The following is a 22,726-nucleotide window of genomic DNA, read 5'->3' as shown; positions in this document are numbered from 1 at the left end:
GCAGACGGCTCTCCCTGGCGCTGGCCACGCTTGGGGGGGGGGTCGCCTGCGGCACCTAGCCTCCCCCTCCGGGGTGCCGCTGTGGTTCCTGCGTTCCCTCCGGTTGTATAAAAAGGGGGCATTGGGAATAGGGATGCTCAAATTCGGCTTCGGGAGATATCCGGATTTTTGCTATCCGGATATCTCCCAGTAATGCTGTGCGGGCTGGGCGGGGGGGGTCAAGCTTACCTCTCTGACGTCTTCTTCGGTCGTCCCTCGGCGCCTCCCACGATGCGCTCCATGCGCGTCACGTGATTACAAACACTTCCTCCTTCAACCCGGAAGGAGGAAGTGTTTGTAATCAGGTGACGGCCGCTTGGACCGCATCGTGGGAGGCGCTGAGGGACGACCGAAGAAGACGTCAGAGAGGTAAGCTTGACCCCCCCGCCCAGCCCGCACAGCATTACTGGGAGATATCCGGATAGCAAAAATCCGGATATCTCCCGAAGCCGAATTTGAGCATCCCTGATTGGGAATCCTCCCTGTGGCGCTCCTGGATAGTGCTAATGTAGCATGTAGCAGTGTTGCTTGCGAATTTTCGCCTAAGTAATTTTCGCATCGAAAATCCTGTATTCGTATTTTGGCGAATTTTCACGAAAATCTTCAGAAATATTTGTGTTTTCGACCAGCATCGAAAATTCATTGTATGCAGATGCTTATGCCCTTATGCGGAAAAATGTGCACAATAATCCGCATGGAAATATAGACTATGAATGTATTTTGTAGGTACTGATCTTTTGCAGGAACGGATCTTTTGCAGATAATGATCTTTTGAATGTGTACAGCAACTTTGTGTGCAGCATCTTGCAAAGATTTCTATCTAATGGGGAGTGCAGCTCAATAGAATAGACTGTGTAGGTGTGGCTCTGATACTACATGGAAGGGGGTAAAATTGGTCTGTGATCTTTCATTTTTCCAAAGACTTTTATCTGATGTGTGTACCCACCTTTATTCTTCTTGCTTCAAGGTTGAGGCACGTACTCTGTTAGATAGATAGAAGATGCGGCGTATGCTACGACGCGGGACGGCTAGTATAACTATATAAGCTTACTAGCCCAACACAAGAGCCTAACTAAGCTTTCCCTATGTCAGGTTCTTTCCCTTCTCTAATTACTGCAGCCACACGATTGAGTGAAAAGGCTGACGCTGTCTGCCTTTTATGGGGGGGGGGGGGGGGGGTTGGAGGGAGTGTAGCCCGATTGGCTACCCTGTGTCTGCTGACTGTGATGTAGAGGGTCAAAGTTGACCCTAATGATGTAGTATAGGGGGCGGTTCGAACTCGCATATAGTTCGCGAGCGAGCCACCTAAAAATAAGTTTGCGTGTGAATCGTTCGGGCCATCTCTAATGCCAAGGACCCCAAAGCTCACAAACTTGGTCATTGAGTGACTGTGTGTCCAGGTTACAAAACGTGGGCAGAGCCAAAAACTAATTTCACTGGGAAAATATAAACGGGAGCCCTTTTTACACTTTTTATGGCAGGGTTCTCAAACTTTGCCCAGATGGTCACTGGGTGACTGAAATTAATATTCAGGGAAGTGGGTGGAGCCTATAATAGCCACTCAAAATTCACCTGTTGATTTTCAAGGGGAATATTTCAATTGCTGCCATTTTTACACTGATAATAGCAGATGACTCAAACCTGCTACAGTTGGTCATTGGGTAACTGGGGTTCAAATGCTGGAGAGGGGCGCAGCCACAAACAGCCAATCTGATTTGTTTAATTTATATGGGAATATGCAACTCATTGATGGCAAACAGCCCAAAGCTCACAAACTTGGTCATTGAGTAATTGTGTGTTAGGGTTAGAAAAAGTGGGCAGAGCCAACACCAGCCACCAGCCAAATACATACAAAGGGCAACACCGGGCCATCAGCTAGTATTGTATATAACCTTTGAAAATATTATTTATAACAATGAAAAAAAAATAAGTATGTTCATAATAACCGTTGTAAAACATTAATAAATATTACTAGCATTTTACTGCAATTAAACCTAACCCTACTCTCACACAGCACCCTCCCTCTATCTATCCCTAACCTTTAGACCCCCCCCCCCCCCCCGGTGGTGACTAACTCTAAGACTCCCCTGGTGGTGCCTAAACCTAAAGCTCCCCTGGTGGTGCCTAATCCTAAATTCCCCCTGGTGGTGCCTAACCCTAAGACCCCTCTGGTGGTGCATAACCCTAAGGCCCCCTAGTAGTGCCACTGCCTAACCCTAAAACAGAGGAGGTGTGAAGGGTATCAGAGGAGGACGGGGGATCGGTGGATGTGCGGATTCGACTGATGCAAAATGGGGTTGTGATTAGAATCCACAAATCTTGAATCCTTTACAAGATTTGAGTGGTTCGTGGATTCGACCGATTCGTCATCCCACCCCTATTTTTTACCATATTTAACGAATTAGAGAAAACATTTCATTTTTTGTGTAATCCCACTTTAATATCTGAAGAAAACTGCTGACACATCAAAAACAGGAAGGCCACTTACCCGTACAAATCCATAATCAAATCTTACAACATATATCACAATGTCATAGAATTTAATGGTCAGATAGCTGACATAGGAGACACGGGTGCTGCCTCGATTCTCATTCGTAGCTTCGATGCTGAAGGGGGTGAGTCCAGTGTCATTGCCACAAGTCTTGACAATAGTGTAAGTACAAGTTCCTTGGAAGTCATAATATTTCCCATCAAAGGTCTTATAATGAGGGTCACCCATTGCATAACAATTGACTTCAGAGATTGGCACACAGATGGCAACTCCCTTGATTATTTGGCATTTTTCTTTGGCACGACATTTTACATTATCACAAGTAGAAATAGGAGCTTGAGTATCTGTAAACAAGATAAAATGTTAAAAAGTAACAATAAGGCATTACGTATTTAGTAAATTATAACACTTTTAAGAAAAAAATTTACCCTCAGCTGCAAGTAGTTACAATTGGAATTTGATCTCTCCACTTTGTCAGCACAGGGATCTCGGCAGTCCTCAGCTAATTTGTAAACACAGGATGTTAACCCTATGTCTGCTGCCATGCAAGCAAGAAGTAGACACACTGCAGATTTATTGCAGGAGGTCTGTGGGCTGTACCAAATAAGTGTTTTTTTTTTCTTTAAAGGTCAATATGCCGTTGCTTATATTTTAGAGTAGAGAGGAAGTTCTGAGTTTAGGTCAGCTTTAAATCTGAAATATTATCATACACATGGCTGGATTTGAAAAAAGGCCCCAAAGGCCATGACCTAGGGCACCAGGCAGCAAGGGGAGGGAAGTAAAATGTACAAATCTGGCCCTCAACTATGGGCCACATGTAAAAATGCATATATGTGCTTTTACAGTGTCTGTTTTTTGAAAATGCCCAACTTGCTGCATGATTTTCAAAAATGCATGTAAAACGCACATAATGGGCTTGATTCACTTACCGGCGCTAAGCCGGTTAGTGTGCCCTAAGTGTTAGTGTGTGCAAACCACGGCGTTAGGTGGTTTGCGGCCACACAGTTGAAATAATTCTGCTCACTGCGCACGCAGCGTGGATAATAGTGCATTGCTGGACCTTAAAAGCCGCACCCGAAGCGACGAAAATGGCGCATCGGGTGCCCGTTAGGGATGGCTGGAAATGCCAATTTCTAAATTCCGCGGTAAATCCGCATTCCGCCATTTCCAAATACCGATTCCACTTTCCGCTACCAATTTCCGCATTCCAATAAAATCGCGGGAATTCCGCCAGATTTTAACATAGATTTTCTCAAAAACTATAAGGTCTTTTTGAAAACTTTTTTTCCATCCTATCAAAATAAAAGCAAGGACCAGTGGCGCTGGGCCTGTTGTATAATATACCAATTTACCACTATTAAGTATACAATATCATTCAATCTGATAAAAATAATTTTCAATTTATTCAAAATGCATATACTATATAATATAACATATAGCAATCAAATGTCACATAAATTAGAACAGTTTAACTAGAACAATTTGTATAGTACAATGATTGTAACACATATATATGTATATATATATATATATATATATATATATATATATATATTCCTTGCGAGCTCTGTGTACCACATTCATATATTCACACTCACACAGACCTTCCAATGTGCATAAAAATTGATCATTATGAAAAAATAAAACAAATAAAAAATCTATATAGAAAGGAGTTTTTTCTTTGTTGTATAAAAAGATAAAAATGAAAAAATTACTTTAATTTGATTGCTATATTTTATATTATATAGTATATGCATTTTGAATAAATTGAAAATTATTTTTATCAGATTGAATGATATTGATTACTTATTAGTGGTAAATTGGTATATTATACAACAGGCCCAGCGCGACTGGTCCTTGCTTTTATTTTGATATATTGTTTTGTATGGGGTGAGTGGGTCCCCCTACTTTACCAGTTTGCAGCAGGGCAAGATAAGACACGTTTATATAATACCTACATAAGCGCCCTCCAACCTTAGAGATCTATTCTATTTTTTTTGCATCCTGTTCAGAACATTCTGTTTAATAAACCCTGGAAATTTGGTCTTTCTAGGACTTACAGGGGCTTTGCTATTAACCGCTAAATTCTGCAGATTTTTACTATAATGTAAAATGCAGAAAATAGGCAGATGCAGATTTTCTGCATTTTACATTACAGTAAAAATCCGCAGATTTTAGCAGTTAATAGCAAAGCCCCCGTAAGTCCTAGAAACACCAAATTTTCATGCTGTATTAAGCTGAAAAGATTTCAAAAAGACCTTATAGTTTTTGAGAAAATCGATGTTAAAGTCGGTTGGAATTTCCACGATTTCCGGCGGAAATTTCGACGATTTCCGGTGGAAAACCGCCTACCGCACTTGCATTACCGATTTCCGCATTCCGATGCGGAAATGCAATTTCCGATCGGAATTTCGGAAATTGCATTTCTGCGGAATCCGAAAGAGCATCCCGTGCCCGTTAGGCAGTGCTATGATGCTCCACTTCGGGGGCACCCGATGTGCCATTTTCATTGCATCGGGTGCGACTTTTCAGGGCCAGGGGGTGCAACATTATCGTAGCACCGCACACTAATATCGGCGCACCTGCGCTGCGCACGCAGTGCATGGGGCCGCGCGCAGAATAGGTTTGCGCACACTAGCGGCCAACAAGGATTGTTTTAAGATTCATTTTGGATAGTGAAGAGAGTAGTTAAAACCTGGTAAAAATTGTAATTGTGAAAAATTGTGCAGAATGTAATGTAATTATAATTATATGCATCATTTTCATGATAACATGTTTTCATAACTACAATTATTTTCGTAATAGTGAATTCATAACTATATACGATTTTACATAACTATGACCAATTAAAAATTGCATGATTATGACTGATTGTACATATATTATAATTCATGTTCATGTAATTGCACCAAACTACAAGTAAACACATATACACACAAATTAACCAGTTAACACAAAATAATGATATGACATTACAAATTATGATAAAATCACGAGTTAGCCAAAAATTCACGAGTTTGCCAAAAATTATGAATTTGCATCATAATTGCAAATTGTGTTGCAAAATTACTCCTATACAAAATTTTGGCTCGTCATCACTAAAGATGTTTATGACAAAGAAAAGGTCAATGACAAATGAACTGTCAGTTAGTTATTAGTCTGCCACAGCCAATAGAGTCAGACCACGAATATGCACAAACATCCGAGATCTGATGGATACTGTATATTTAAGGGCTTGCTGTCTAAAAAAAAAAACCAAAAAATAAAATATAAAAAATAAAAAAAAAATGGTATGATATTGTGGACAAGCGGAAAAGATCTCTAACAACTTTGAAAAAGAAAAAAAAACAAAAAACAAACATTGATTCAAAGAGAAACCACACATGTACAGTACATAACTCTCACACTTTACTAGAGAATTTTTTTCTTAGATATAGGGGAATTATCATTTAAAAACCACTTAGCCACAGGCTAGACATGATTTTCAAACAGATGTGAATTTTAGAATCCCATTGTAATCCCATTGTAAGATCAGACTTTAAACATGTGTAAATGAAAATGTTTAAATTAAGCACATAAACATATGATTGAAGATAAACAGATGTGGCATAACAGTACAATACTCACACACTATGGGCCATATGCAATTCACTTTTTATTCTAGGTGATACATCACATCTTATCAATAAATGACCTTTAAGCCACCAGTAAGCAAGACAATATGCCACAAAATTTTGACAGTCTTTTATCACCTAATTTTTAGTACTTTTTCAATTGCAGAGTGCTAAAAAAGTTATTTTAAACAGAAGATGAAAAACTCTGCTAGGAGAAATAGTGAATTGCATATGGCCCTCTGTGATCTGAAACGATTCTTAAAGTGGTGATTCAGTGTGGGATAATTAGTATAATAATTATTATTACCTATATTGACACAAGCCACAACTCCATTTAATATCTGGCACTTCTCATCGCTCTTGCAGCTGTATGATTGGCAAACCACAACACCATTTGGAGTACATGTGCAGACTTTACTGCAGTCACTGGATAATATTATTTCATTTTGCTAATTTTTAAAAAAATAAAAAGGAGGAAGAGTGGAAAGAGGAAGAGGAGGGGGAGGGGGCACAACAAAAAACGTGGGGACACACAGACACATAAGAGGTAGAAAAAGAGAAGAGAGAGAGAGGCAGAGAGATGGAAAAAAGGTGAGTATAGTGACAGAAGAAAGAGGGAAAAAGAGGGAAAAGAGGGGCTTGGACAAGGAGAAATACAATAAAGAGGAGATAAACAAGGATGGGAGGTTTTAGAGAATGGGAGGGAAAGAAAGAGGGAGAGAGAGAATGAGAGAGAGAGAGCGAGAGAGAGGGAGGGGGGAGAGAGAGAGAGAGAGAGAGAGGGGAGAGAGAGAGAGAGAGAGAGAGAAGAGAGAGAAAGGGGGAGAGAGAGAGAGGGGGGAGAGAGAGAGAGAGAGGGGAGAGAGAGAGAGGGGGGGAGAGAGAGGGGGAGAGAGAGAGAGGCGGGGGGAGAGAGAGAGAGGGGGAGAGAGAGAGAGAGAGTGAGAGAGAGAGAGAGAGAGAGAAGAGAGAGAGAGGGGGGAGAGAGAGAGAGAATGAGAGAGAGAGAGAGAGTGAGAGAGAGAGAGAGAAGAGAGAGAGAGAGAGAGAGAGAGAGGGGAGAGAGAGAGAGGGAGAGAGAGAGAGAAGAGAGAGAGAGAGAGAGAGAGAGAGGGGAGAGAGAGGTTGGAGAGAGAGAGAGAGAGAAGAAAGAGAGAGGGGGGAGAGAGAGAGAGAATGAGTGAGAGAGAGAGAGAGAATGAGAGAGAATGAGAGAGAGATGAGGAGATAAAGAAAGATGTAACGGGAGGAGCAAAGAGGTGTATAGTTATGGTAGAAGATACGAGAAGACAGGGTAAAACATGAAACATGAAAAGGAAGGGGAAAGGAGAGATAGGAGAGATTAATAATACATTTTTAACACAAAACATGTAAATATTAAACTAACAAGTGTGATTTTTCTTTTTTTTACCTTGTGTGTTATTAAAGTGAAACACCAGATATAAAATTGTGGGAATGAAAAGGTAATTATCTTAGCATGACTTTCCCCACTGCTACAAGGTCTCACGGTCTTGTCACAGACTGACAGCCAGCCAGTGTGCTATTGAGTAGAGCTGCAGCTTGTCATGTGAGAACATTACATAAAGCGGAGTAAATTGTCGGGTGTCGAGCGATTATTCCAAATCAGGGGGGGGGGGGTATTTAGTCTACCTCAGGTAGCAAAAAGTCTAAAAGCGGCCCTGAGCAGAGCTTTGGGGGCCCCAAGTACTAACCTTTCCTTCTTCCGATACAGGTGACTATAGTTCAGATCTGATTTTTTTTGTGTGGCTACACGTGATATGGGTGTGAAGATCATAATGGCCACACTTGTTTTAAGGCCCTTGTGAGATGGGCCCCAAGGCTGGGAAAGGCATCAAGGAGGCAAGGAAAGGGGTGTAAACATTGGGGGTGGGGACATCAAACATTTTCCTGGGGGGCCCCGGCACCCAATATATTTTACTGCTCAAAACTGCTCTAAGTCAAAGATATTTATATTACTGTGGTGCGTGTAACCTTATAGTATCTTCCATTGTCGAAGCAACCGCAGTTGTCCACAGTAACGCAGATCTTCCCATTGAAGAAGTAACCATCATCGCAGGTGCACCCTTCAGAACAATAGGCGGGACATCTGGTGGGGTCACTGATCTTGGCACAATGCGTGGTACAGGAACCAGAGCACAGGTTGTACTGACTCAAGGGAGGGCACACAATAGCTGTTTGAAAAGTGCATAAAATAATTGTTTCTGTTATTATCACTTTTGAGGGTTGTCATTTATTCAATTCAAGGTACATCCAAATAATAATAAAAAAAAGGTAAAGTAGCTTTGAATGGACAACCGTTTGTGTTTTAGATAATGGAGCAACTTCTTCAGTTCTGATGAGTTAAGGTGCGTACACACCTTTTGAGGGATGTCACCTGTTGGGGATCAGGACCTGATCTCCTTGGATGACATCGCTGGGCCAGGCTGCACACACGTTTGTCAGCTGTGTAGCTGATGATGCACTGTATTGCTATGAGGGGAAGGGGGGGGGCAATGGAGAGAGGATGAGCGATGTGTGGATGGCGTCACATGGCAGGCAGGAGAGCAGCATGAACAATGGGATTGTAGACATGGTGGGTGAGCAGATCCGCTGGGTGGATCACTCGCGGGTTGGGGCTACATTATAAAACACCTGATTATTGGCTGAGGCAGTTGTTATCGGCCTCCTCAGCCGACTTAAGTCAAGCTTGTGTACAGGCCTTAAAGGACATCCGAGGTGAAAATAAACTGTTGAGAAAAACATGTGCATATATCCTCAGTCTCCTAAACATTACTTTTAAGATATCCCACAGTTTAATTTCATATATAAATCTAGTTTATAGGTTTTTACTGTTTCATTGTCTCTACTCAATGACACCTTCATTGAAATATGCCAGAGCTCAAATCTATGAACAAGTGACCCTTTTTATCTCTTTCCTGCAGTCAGGAGCCATTTACTGACAGGAAAGTGTTTTATGGCTGTAATTATCATCAGTGAGGGTTATGCTATAGTTTAACCCAGTCCGACCTGGTCCTAACCCAGACAGAAACTGTCACTTGCTGTAGCGCTGGCTGTGATGCAGGCTATAAAGTGTACACTGAACATACGATAATTGAGGTCAGATCGTCAACTGAGATCATACACAATGTCAGAGATACAGTATGCGGTACACAGGGACTGAGGCAGAGCAAGGTCAATAACAGACAAGGATCATACACTGGTAATCAGATGGCTAAAGTACAGTAGGCTAAGACAGGTGCGACAACGTTACACAGTCCGAAGTCGTACACATAGGTCAGATGTCAGTCTTATTGAAAGGATCAAACAGGAACGAAGTCAGGGACAGGCCGAGTCATACATAGATATCAGATGGCGGTAATACAGAGGGGCTAGGCAGATTCGAGGTGAAGAGGCAGGCAAAGGTCGATACACAGAACAATATACAATATTACAATAATAGAATACTGACGGACTAGAATTCCCAACAACATGGCGCCGGAGTAGGACGCCTTGGCACACAGGGCTCCGGCTCTGTTAGATTATTTTCCCCATCCCTTTGTCGACGGCCGTTTCGCCCCTAAATCAGGGCTTTCTCTTTTGCTACTATTGAATGGACTATGTTATAATACCGGATGTTGCACCACCCATTGTGTATGGCTCATGGCATATATTGCCATTTGACTGAGGCAAAGTCTGTCATTTGTTTCTACCTATGAATAGATTTTTTTTTAAATCTATAGTCCACATTTTCTGGCTAATTTCTGATGAACCAAGGGTTTATGGGTAAAAAGTATTAGAGGCAGAGGGGTCAGCAGGACAGCCAGGCAATGTATTGTTGAAAAGGAAAGAAATATCTCTCTCAGTGCAGCTGCGCTTTAGCAATCTATGGAGATGGCTTAGTAAATTGGTCACAAAGAATACAAATGTATTTATCAAGGTAGCAAATATACAGTGTATTTATTATGCTAAATAAATAATATAAAATATATACTTTATTTAGTAGTATTTTGCATTATTCATCAAACCATTATTTTCTTTAAAGCAAACCTAAATAAAAAAAACTGCTATAATGAATGTGTAGTACGGATAATGAATGGAACATTAGTAGCAAAGAAATTAGTCTCTTATTTTTATTCTGAGATATATAGCTATATTGCACTATTCTGTCATATTTGCAGTTTAAAAACCATGCTCTGTATTTTAAACTGTAAGGCTGCTTTCACAGCGGGACGTTACAGGCGCACGTTAGAGCAGCCTGTAACGCAGCCCAACTCACAGTAATGAAATATCAATGGGCTGGTCACAGTGCCCACGTTGCGTTACTGTGCGTTCTAGCGGCTTTTAAGCCGCGTTAGACTGTTTGCACATGCTCAGTATGGGTGGTTTTTTTATTTTGTGGGCGGAGAGGAGGCAGGGAGAGGCCGTTACGTAGCCAGGCACATGGCTGCTTTATATTCACTGCACTTGCAGTGTTTACTTCCAGGAGCGCCAGCTGATTGGCTGGCGGGACCACGTGATGTGGAGAGCTCCGCTCACGTGGTCTTCGCAGCGCATCTGACAGAGCAGGTGCACCAAGAGCTGCTTGTAACGCGGCTCTTGGTAGCGTCCTGCTCCAACACCACCAGGCGTTGCGTTAGGGGCACGTTATGCGCCCTATAACATCCCCTAAACACAACGTCCTGGTGGGAAAGTAGCCTAAAACAGAACAGAGCTGACAACCCTTTGAGTTTTCCTGCAGTAAAACCTTATCTCAAGCAGTCTCTCACTGTTTCTTGGCGGTTTAAGTGCTTCAGAAAACTGGACTGTTTTCCACCCAGCGGGTACAAGAGCTCAGAGAAACTCATTTGCAATAGATAGCAACTTGAAGTTTCTTAACTCTTCCTGTACTGGAAAACAATATGAGACATTTTTTCTTCGCTACTAATGTTTTGTTTCTTAGCTGTACTACACAGCAGTTGATTTTTGCTTTACTTTTGCTTTAAAGGATACCCGAAGTGTCATGTGACATGATGAGATAGATATATGTATGTACAGTGCCTAGCACACAAATAACTATGCTGTGTTCCTTTTTTTCTTTCTCTGCCTGAAAGAGTTAAATATCAGGTACGTAAGTGGCTGACTCTGTCCTGACTCAGACAGGAAATGACTACAGTGTGACCCTCACTGATAAGAAATTCCCCTTTTTATCTCTTTCTTGCTCTCAGAAGCCATGTTCTGCTAGGAAACTGTTTTATAGTTGGAATTTCTTATCAGTAAGGGTCACACTGTAGCCACTTCTTGTCTTACTCAGGACTGAGTCAGCCACTTACGTCCCTGATATTTAACTCTTTCAGGCAGAGAAAGAAAAAAATGAACACAGCATAGTTATTTGTGTGCTAGGCACTGTACATATACATGTCTGCCTCATCATGTGACATGTCACTTCGAGTATCCTTTAGGTACAACATGTATCTTTTAGTTTGTTGATTTTTTTTTTCATTTACTTACGGCAGTTTCTTTCAGTCCTCCATGGTTGTATGGCAACACCGGCCGCTTGACACGCTGCTACATAGTTCTGAATTACCTGACATAAAACGTTCTGGTCTCCTGAGCTGTAACACATGTCCAACAAACAGCTGTTAAAGTAGTTATCAGGACTGATGATGGCAAAGCAGGGACTTAATGCCTCAGACTTCTTCAAGAATCCACAATACATATTAGACTTGAAAAAATCAATTTTCTTGGGATCACAGGGAGGACATTGTTTGTCGGGACTACCACATCCGTTGTCACAGTCTTCACCGGGAACTTGGACCCTCCAGCCTGATGCGAATGTCACCACATTAGAAGCTGTGGTCTTGTTAGGCAGCAGAAAATCATTTCCCTTAATTCCATTGTAACTGCCACAAAGACCGGCCAACTGCGACATATAATTTCCAGGAACCGTCACCACCAAGCCATAAACTAAGTCAAAGCTGACTCGAAGTCCAAAATCTAGATCAAGGATTATCTTGTAGCCATGCTGAGTGGCTGTGATCTTGCCGTTGTCTAAATTCAATGGCAGATTGTACAGAACGCCATTGACCTGGGTAAAAGAGAAAAATAAATAAACTACATTAGTAAAATGTACAGTGATCATCACTTTCTAATAAGCTTCAAATTTGTGCTATCTACAACAGATTTAAAATACTTAAAAACGAACAAACAAACAAACAAAAAAACCTCCATGTGGAGGGATGTGGCGTACCCCTGAGTAGCGATAAGCAGAAATGAAACCTATTTGTAATAGTAATTCACAATCGTTGCAGTTTGCCCATGATGCCACTTGACTCAATTGCGTCAGACAACATGGGCCCTGGAGAGGCATTTCCGTCCACCCCCCTCCGCCCGCAGCCGCTTCTGGCCTCCTTGCCCCCGCACCCGCCCGCTCCTGTTACCTTATGAGCTGACGGCTGCTTCCTCCATTTGTCCCCGCCAGCCCCCCTCTCCTCCGTGCCTGTGATGTCATTAAATCTCTCTTACAGCAGTGCATCTCGTGGCTGCTGTGTAGAGTCAGGAAACAGGGTTCCCATGGTAAAAGCAATAAATACAGGTCCTTCTAAAAAAATTAGCATATTGTGATACAGTTCATTATTTTCTGTAATGTACTCATAAACATTAGACTTTCATATATTTTAGATTCATTACACACAACTGAAGTAGTTCAAGCCTTTTATTGTTTTAATATTGATGATTTTGGCATACAGCTCATGAAAACACAAAATTCCTATCTCAAAAAATTAGCATATTTTATCCGACCAATAAAAGAAAAGTGTTTTTAAAACAAAAAAGTCAACCTTTAAATAAATATGTTCAGTTATGCACTCAATACTTGGTCGGGAATCCTTTTGCAGAAATGACTGCTTCAATGCGGTGTGACATGGAGGCAATCAGCCTGTGGCACTGCTCAGGTGTTATGGAGGCCCAGGATGCTTCGATAGCGGCCTTAAGCTCATCCAGAGTGTTGAGTCTTGCGTCTCTCAACTTTCTCTTCACAATATCCCACAGATTCTCTATGGGGTTCAGGTCAGGAGAGTTGGCAGGCCAATTGAGCACAGTAATACCATGGTCAGTAAACCATTTACCAGTGGTTTTGGCACTGTGAGCAGGTGCCAGGTCGTGGTGAAAAATGAAATCTTCATCTCCATAAAGCTTTTCAGCAGATGGACGCATGAAGTGCTCCAAAATCTCCTGATAGCTAGCTGCATATTGACCCTGCCCTTGATAAAACACAGTGGACCAACACCAGCAGCTAAAATGGCACCCCAGACCATCAATGACTGTGGGTACTTGACACTGGACTTCAGGCATTTTGGCATTTCCCTCTCCCCAGTCTACCTCCAGACTCTGGCACCTTGATTTCCGAATGACATGCAAAAGTTGCTTTCATCTGAAAATAAGTACTTTGGACCACTGAGCAACAGTCCAGTGCTGCTTCTCTGTAGCCCAGGTCAGGCGCTTCTGCCACTGTTTCTGGTTCAAAAGTGGCCTGAGCTGGGGAATGCGGCACCTGTAGCCCATTTCCGGCACACGCCTGTACACGGTGGCTCTGGATGTTTCTACTCCAGACTCAGTCCACTGCTTCCGCAGGTCCCCCAGGGTCTGGGATCGGTCCTTCTCCACAATCTTCCTCAGGGTCCCTCTTCTCATTGTGCAGCGTTTTCTGCCACACTTTTTCCTTCCCACAGACTTCCCACTGAGGTGTCTTGATACAGCACTCTGGGAACAGCCTATTCGTTCAGAAATTTCTTTCTGTGTCTTACCCTCTTGCTTGACGGTGTCAATGATGGCCTTCTGGACAGCAGTCGGATCGGCAGTCTTACCCATGATTGCGGTTTTGAGCAATGAACCAGGCTGGGAGTTTTTAAAAGCCTCAGGAATCGTTTGCAGGTGTTCAGAGTTAATTAGTTGATTCAGACAATAGCTCGCTTAGAGAACCTTTTGATGATATGCTAATTTTTGGGGTTTTCATGAGCTGTATGCCAAAATCATCAATATTAAAACAATAAAAGGCTTGATCTACTTCAGTTGTGTGTAATGAATCTAAAATATTTGAAAGTCTAATGTTTATCAGTACATTACAGAAAATAATGAACTTCATCACAATATGCACATTTTTTGAGAAGGACCTGTATACATTGCCACTACAGGGAGCCACTCTCCTGCTATATACTGCAGCAACTATACTATCTATACTGGAACAACTATACTACCTATACTGTGGGCAGGAACAATTACTCATTGTAAAAGTTATTTTAACCTTCTTGGCGGTAACCCCGTGTGTGAAACAGGGTAAGCCGTCGGAGGGTGCCGCTCAGGCCCTGCTGGGCCGATTTACATAATTTTTTTTTGCTACACGCAGCTAGCACTTTGCTAGCTGTGTGTGCATAACAATCACCACTGCTACCCGCCGATTTGCCGCTATCCGCCGCGTCGCGCCGCTCCCCCCCGACCCCTTACGCTACCTGGCTGATGTCACAATGTCGATGACGTCGGTGACATCATCGTGATTGTCGCCATGGCAATGGGGAAGCCCATACAGGGAATCCCGTTCAGCGCTGGCGGCGATCGGAGGGGTGGGAGGGATAGCGAATGGAGGGGGGAAGCATGTAGCTTTTTTTTTTAAAGTGCTGCGCTGCACCGCTGGCGGATTTATTGTACCGCCAGGGAGGTTAAATAGAAGATGAAAAATTATCTCCTAGGAGAAAACTCAGGAGAAAAAAATAATTGCGTATAGTGTCTGATGTGGCTGAATAGGGTACTGGTTAATGGCTCTGCCTCTGGCACAGAAAACCAGGGTTTGAATCTCAGCTTTCCTGCTCAGTAAGCCAGCACCTATTCAGTATGGATACCTTGGGCAAGACTCCGTAATACTGCTACTGCCTATAGAGTGCACCCGAGGCCAAGGCCATGGGTTTCCCTCTCCATTGGTGGGTATTTGACTTTATTTTCCCCAAGTTGCTTTAGCAACGCCCTAATGATTGAGGGCATATTCACAGTGGGACGTTAAGTTGTAATGCAACGTTAACCTTTTGGAGACTATGCAGCATAAATTCTATGCCGCACTTGAGGCTGCCTAAGTCTGATGCAGCGAAGGATTTATGCCACCTGCATTTTCGCTCCCGACATGATCGTGCACACTTGAGAGGGGAGATTAAGCTGTCATATGACAGCTGACATCTCCCTTCAGTGATCAGGAGCCATTGCGATTGGCTCCTGATCACATGACACTGGCAGATCGTAGTGATCACTGTTGGCAGCGGCGGTCTGAGGGGAAGAAGAGGACAGGGACTTACTTAACTGACATTCCACCAGCGATCGTCGCTCCCCTCTGCTCTGGTCACCATCCCCTCTCAGTCTGTGTTAGGTGTCAGGTCCCAGGCTTGATGAAGTCATCAAGCCGTGACCCGGAACTTAACAGCAGTGTGAGCGAGGATGCGGGCCTAAGCGGAGGGTGCTAGATCTGCTCATCACTGGAGCCTGGGAGGTGAGTAAAGGCTGCTGGCAATATGGGGGACACTTGGCTACACTGGGGACACCATGCCCAGCTAGCTATACTGGGGATCCAGCTGCCTGACCCCTCAAATGTGCCCCCCCCCGCATGTAAAATGGCCTGGTCCTTAAAGGGGGGTAAGGCAGCTGGTCCCAAAAGGGTTAAAGTCGCAATGCAGCATTACAACGCAACGCAAAAACAAAAAAAAGGTGGTAACGCACATTAATGCTGCATTACCGTGGCATACAGTAGAGTGGAGCATACAGGCAATGAAAAGTATGCCTCTCTGTATCTGTTTAACGTCTTCGTTTAGAGGTAACACACTGCAAGCAGTGAGTTACCATGATGCAACATTTACAACACTTAATCTTCGCTGCATCACACCTAACATCATACTGTGACTGTCGCATAGGTTTAACGTTACAGTTTGTTAACCTTCGTTATAATGACTTTATAAAGCAGGAAAATAAGGTCCCACTGTGAATGTGACCTGTGTCTTGCATGCAAATGTAGTGCAGTTTTGTATACAGCTTGGAATTTAGTCAAAAGAGACAGCTAAAGCTTTACACACTTTAAATTCAATTTTCACAAAAGTCAGAATAATCAGCTTTCTCGTTAAACATCAGTGTTGCTCGCAAATTTTAGCCAAAGTCATTTTCGCATCAAAAATGGCATTTTTTGATTTAGAGAACATTTTCATGACATTATATTGTACTGTATTTTTGCAATAAGGTGAAAATTTGCGAAAATGCAACCATTTGATTATTTTAACGTGAAAATTTGAGAAAAAGGCAAAAACTCCCAAACTTATTACAAAATGATTTTCGATGGCATTTTCACTCGAAAGTCGAATTGAACATTATTTTCCCTAAAATGAATGCAAAAATAATATCGGCAATTTCCCTCATTGCTGTTAACCATATTGATGTATGATGAGTACATTGAAATATTTCAATGAACATTAGTGATAATATTCATATTTGACAAATATGTTCATTTACATTTTATAAGCTGCATTTGAATATACCTTGATTTGGTTGGTCAAGTCGTACTGAAGAATTAAGATGTAGCCGTAAACGTCAACTGAGACCATCTTGGTGGTGGCCACTAGTCCACCGGGCAGTTTCTCATTTTTCACGTTGATGGTGAAAGGTATTAGATTAGCATTAGAGGTTACCGTTTTGACAAGTGTATAGGTGCAGGTGCCTTGGAGATCAAAAGCCTGGCCATCAAAGGAGGTGTAGTGAGATCCACCTAATATAGAGCACTGAGAAGAACCTTTTGGCTGACACGCCCTAACACCAGTAACAACTTTGCATTCTTCATTAGGTCCACAGGAGGATGCCTTACACACAACCAAAGTCGTATTTGTGCATTCACACAGCTGACTACATGAGTCATCAAGGAAGAATTTTTCACCAGTTTTATAATATATGCCTTGATAGTTGCAGCCACATTCGGCAATAGGGATACAGTCATCACCACTAAGAATGAAGTTATCATCACAGACACAGCCCTCGGTGCATATCATGTTACAAAATACTGGTGAAGAAAGAGTGAGGCATGTTGAAGGACATTCAGGTCCACAAATGTCATAGTGCTTATTTACACCACATTTTGCAGCTAAAGGGAAAAGGTAAAGAAAAGAACATGTCAGAACTTTATAATCTTTCAACTGAATGTTGCTCTCCTCCGTAACATCTACCGTACCAAGTACTCATTCTCTAAGATGAAGGATCACACTTTGCAATCCGTAGACTTAGGACTTCTGTTGGGGTCATGACTGCTGAGTGGGACGCCACACTCATTGATGCTTAAATAGCCCCAATCATGAATTCGAGTGATCACAAATTTGACTCCGCCTACTTATGAATTGACTTGTGGTCACGATCACAAGTAGAAAGGGATATCCAACTCGAGTGCAGTTTTGAGTCAAATAACCGCATGTAATCACGAATCACGAGTCGGTATTCGTAGTTAAAAACCCACTGAATTTAACGGGTAATAGCAAAGCCCCCTTACATGCTAAAACACCAAATTTGCCAGATATGTTAAGGAGAACAGTGGGAACAAGAGTAAAAAAAAGTATATTCATCTAAAAACATAAGTTTGCATACAACTTGCAATACATTTGCTAGTTTTTTAATAAATGTATATATTGGCTATCATTCATAAAGAGGCTGTCGGTAAGGGGAATCAGTGCGGGAAAACACCGCTGGCGGTATTTTAGACTTCTGGGTGGGCATTCACAGAAAAGTATCCATGTGCGGTAGCACTGCGGAGATTCCCCGAACTAGGCTGGCGATAGGCAGGCGGTAGGCAGGTGGAGACACGGAAGCTGCAGAGTTGATACATTTCTCCGTGTTCCGCTCTGCTGCAGCTGCCTGGGAGGTCTGTGTGTCTCCATTCACTTGCATTGGTATCGCCACATCAGAGGGAGCGGGACTTCCCGACCTGACACCGCTTGCGGTGTTCTTCATGAATGAACATTTTGCTACATTTGTTCCGATAATCACCGCACAAGGCGGTGATTTATCACTCTGCTCGTTAGTGTCATTTTTTCATGCGGAAAGAGCCTTTATGAATGCTGACTTTGCCGAGTGGTCGGTAAAGTCAGCTGTTTTTAGCATTTCCGCATGCGGAAATGCTTTATGAATGATAGCCATTGTGTGCATCATGTATGAAATACTCAGGCAGGAAATCGCATGCATTTTGTCGAAATGCAAAATCGCATGGGGAAATGCAAATAAATGTTTTTCTTTGGACATTAACAGTCAAGTGTTAACCACTACCCACCCGCCATTTTATAACATCCCGTTGGTTCCTCTTAATGGACCACAGGATGTTTTAAAACATCCTCTGCCGCTGCTGCCATGTCCTCACAACACCAACCCCCCCACCCCCACACACACAGTGGATACCCATTGGAACCCGGGGAGACGTGATTGGTGAAAGGGAGGAAGCATTCCCTGAACCAATCAAAGTGCCTGTATGACAAAGATCATGGCTTCAACGAGAAGCCAATGATCTTTGCCGTAACAATACTGTAACTGTCTCTGTGCTTGTTCTAAGCACACAGACAGTGAGTGAGAGGACATCGTGTGGTAAAAAAAAAAACATACAAAAGTAAAAAGTACACATTTCACACTTTGAAATACAATAATAATAATAATAATAATAATAATAATAATAATAATAATAATAATAATATCTCCCCCCCCATCCCCTGTCCCCACCAATACAATAATAAATAACAATTTAAACGAAAAGAAAAAAAAAAGACAGCATTAAAAAGAAAATGTTATGTTGGGGACTCCAGTTTTGTTTTGTTTTTCTTTTTTTTTTTTTTACTATGTATTAGTATTAGTAATTTTTTGTCTACTTTTCGGTAATTTTCAGTAACAAAGTGCTGAAAACTTATTTGAAAACTCAGGAGAAAAAGTGAATTGCATAAAGGTCCTAGCATTAAGTCCCACAACTGAAAAAAGCATGTCAGATTTTGGCAAAAACATCAGATCTGCGTGCTTCTTCTAGGTCTACGGTGAAAACCCACTTCAATCAGGACCAGAACAATTTTTTCCGCCAATTCATTCCTCATTAAAGAGGAACTGTCATGGAAATCTTAAAATTTAAAACACATACAAATAGGAAAATACGTTTCCTCCTGAGTAAAATGAGCCATAAATTACTTTTCTCCTATGTTGCTGTCACTTACAGTAAGTAGTAGAAATGTGACATTACTGACAGGTTTTTTGGCTACTCCATCTCTTCATAGGGGATTCTCAGCATGACCTTTATTCTTTATAAAGACACTGCCTGAAAAATATTTTTTACAAAGATGCTGTGCAGAGGATCCTTAAGTGGAGGGTGCTCAAATAAAAAAAAAGGGCCCTCCCTCTGAAAAGCACAGTAGTACCAACAAGTGGTGGGGGACATTTATGATCTTCCCACCCCGGTCATCCCTGGACCTCCCAGATGTGCAGGTCACTGTTAACCACACTACTATTCACCCTACCTCTCAAGCCCGCTGTCTGGGTGTCACCCTGGACTCTGCACTCTCCTTCACTCCCCACATCCAAAACCTCACAAAGTCCTGCAACTTCCACCTTCGTAACATCTGTAAGATTCGCCCTTTCCTGACCCCTGCCACCACCAAACTCCTCATCCATGCCCTCATAATTTCCCGCCTCGACTACTGCAATGCCCTTCTGTCTGGACTCCCTAAGACCCGAATAGCCCCACTGCAGTCCATCATGAATGCGGCTGCCAGAATTATCCACTCCTCCCATCGCTCCACCAGGGCGGCTCCCCTCCGTGAATCCCTCCACTGGCTTCCTATCCAGTCCAGAATCAGATTCAAGATATTGTGTCTGACCTACAAATCCATACACAAAACCTGTCCAACCTACATTTCTGATCTTACTCAGAGATACACACCAAGCCGCTCACTCCGCTCCTCCAATGAACTTCGCCTGACCGTCCCCAGGATCACCCAGTCCCATGCACGCCTCCAAGACTTCTCAAGAGCCGCTCCGACACTATGGAACTCCCTACCTCCACCCATTAGGGCAGCCCCCTCCTTCAACACCTTCAAGAAGGCCCTCAAAACTCACCTTTTCACTCTTGCCTACCACCCCTCACAATTGCTCTAAACCCACAGCCGAACTCTGGTCCCCTACCTCTCGTGTCCCTACCTCTCCCTCTAGATTGTAAGCCTTTGGGCAGGGTCCTCACTCCTTTTGTGTCCTACCTGATCATGCACCTCTATTACTGTGCACCCATGCTATGCATTTGAGTGAACCTAACTTGCCTAACTCCATGCTCCCATCCAGTGACTGACTAAGCATTACCTTGTACTCATACTGTGCTGTGTGATCTGGTTTTCTTGTATTCCTGTATTGTCATATTGCTGTTTGTCACCCCTAAATATTGTCTGTAACCTAAATTAATGTTCAGCGCTGCGTAATATGTTGGCGCTTTATAAATACAATAAATAAATAAATAAATTCCCCTGAACCCCCTTGCCCTGCAGTGACGTGAGGTTTTTACAAAAAGCCCCAAAATATCTGGACACACAAACTTTTGGATGGACGAGGTGGAGTCAGCAGCACACTTTTAAGAAAAGATGTGGGTGGGGCTAAAATGTGGCAATTATTATTAAGTATGTATATATAGCACAGACCTCTTCTGCAGCACTTTGCAGTGTACATAGTCATGTCACTGACTGTCCCTAGAAGAACTCACACTCTAATCCCTACCGTAATCATAGTCTAATTTCCTACCATATCATTATGTATTTATACGGCACTGACATCTTCTGCAGCACTGTACAGAGTACATAGTCATGTCTCTGACTGTCCTCAGAGGAGCTCACCATCTAATCCTACCATAGTCATAGCTCCCAACTGTCCCTTTTTTGGAGGGACAGTCCCTCTTATTAATTTATTGTACTTATAAAGTGCCAACATATTACGCAGCCCTGTCCCTCTGTCCCTTTTTTCTCCTCATTTGTCCCTCTTTCAGGACTGTGTCCCTCTTTCTATGTAAATATATATATTTCTCTACTAAGAAGGTGTTTGATTGACTCTAAACTTTATTCCCATCCTTTAAATTTATATATTACTAATTTTAAAATGTTAATATGAAGGAAAATGAATCAGGATAGAAAGAAACAGTGTTGTTTGAGCTATAAAACAACATATTTTTCTTATTAAATCTTTATGGTATGCGTGACTAGGGTTGTGTTGGGTTGTGGCCAGGGGCGTGGCAGGGTTGTGACAGGGGCGTGGCTTAAATGTCCCTCTTTCTCATCTCTAAAAGTTGGGAGGTATGCATAGTCATTGTCTAATGTCCTCCCATAGTATTATTATTTACATAGCGCTGACAGCTCTTGCAGCACTTTTCATGTCAGAAAGACTGATTGTTTATTCATTTCCAAACTGCTTCTGATAATTACATTGTGTTTATCAGCCTTTAGACACCTAGGTAGTGTTGAATGGGAAGTTTGTCTTGTTTTCTGCTACAAGTAGCATTGGTTGTTGCCCTCAAACCTAAGACAAATGGAGCCTCTGTGGAACCATGAGCCTCAGCATGCCCTGTCAGATCATCCTGAGGAGTTGCAGCTCATTCAGTTCTAAATATTAACTGTACTCTCAGGAACTGCAAGTCTCAGCATGCTCTGACAGGACTTGCTGGCCCATGTTTCCAGAGGCATAGTTAGTATTTGCCTCTTAAAGTGGACCCAAATTAAAAATACAAGATTTCAGAAATAAAATCTATTTTCTCAATTATAATAATAAATAGCAGCCTTTTTTCAGCTGCATGATGACAAATATAAAATATTTTACATTTATTGGAGGAACCCCTCCCTTCTTTTCAAATTGCCGGGATTTTTCCGGCAAGCTGGTGGAGTAGATGGTGTCTGGCAATGGAGGAATTGCTAATGGCTGCCCCCAGTAGAACCCTAGTTATGAAAAGAGAAGGGTGAAAAGCATGCACTGAAATGATCATAGGTTTGAAGAAGTGTTTATTTATCTTTGTATGTGTCAGAGTGGTGCAACTAAATATCTTTAATTAAAAAAATGTTTGGTTTGGGTCCGCTTTAAGGGTTAAGAATGCTAAAACAAGTGGCTGGAGAGTTGACTGACCCCAGGTCAAGGCTAGTCAGAGGGACATCAGGCTCACATTAGCAGGCTCTCTTCCCTGCATGAATCATGTGTGATCTGTCCCAGTAGAGTCTCCTCTCCCAGCAGCCAGGAGCCCCCACCTTCTGTACTGCAACAAGTTTTCAACTCACAAGCACGCTGTAAGTAACTTCTACTTACAAAACATTCACGCAGACTCCAGTGAGGGGAGAGAGGAGGAGGGGGTTCGGGGCACAGCATGCATGGTTCAGGATGACGTAGGCTGCTGTGTGAATTCCTATACCTGCTATGAGCCTCTTCCTGCACTTCAGTTTACTTGACTCCAACAGAGAACAGAATCGCTAGGCTGCCACACGTGAAGCAAGGAGATATATAGTTTCAGAGAGAGCTCACGGTGCAACAAATCCAGGGCTGTAAATGAGGAGAA

At 42.5% G+C, this 22,726-nt stretch overlaps 1 protein-coding gene across 1 annotated transcript in view; it reads right to left on the bottom strand.

Annotated features, from left to right (window-relative positions):
• LOC137522274 (IgGFc-binding protein-like) overlaps positions 1 to 22,726 on the bottom strand; it is a 44,496-nt gene that overhangs the window by 7,596 nt on the left and 14,174 nt on the right. The window contains exons 3-7 of the mRNA XM_068242303.1: positions 16,683 to 17,278; positions 11,632 to 12,208; positions 8,137 to 8,336; positions 6,452 to 6,593; positions 2,528 to 2,874 (exon numbers count right to left, since the gene is read on the bottom strand). Coding sequence (XP_068098404.1) covers positions 2,528 to 2,874; positions 6,452 to 6,593; positions 8,137 to 8,336; positions 11,632 to 12,208; positions 16,683 to 17,278 — 1,862 coding nt within the window. The remainder of the gene's footprint in view (positions 1 to 2,527; positions 2,875 to 6,451; positions 6,594 to 8,136; positions 8,337 to 11,631; positions 12,209 to 16,682; positions 17,279 to 22,726) is intronic.

This window comes from Hyperolius riggenbachi, chromosome 6 (assembly GCF_040937935.1).
Source record: "Hyperolius riggenbachi isolate aHypRig1 chromosome 6, aHypRig1.pri, whole genome shotgun sequence".
In the NCBI taxonomy this organism is placed as follows: Eukaryota; Metazoa; Chordata; class Amphibia; order Anura; family Hyperoliidae; genus Hyperolius; species Hyperolius riggenbachi.
Note: the sequence above shows the minus strand (reverse complement) of the source record. Positions and strands in the feature narration are given on the sequence as shown.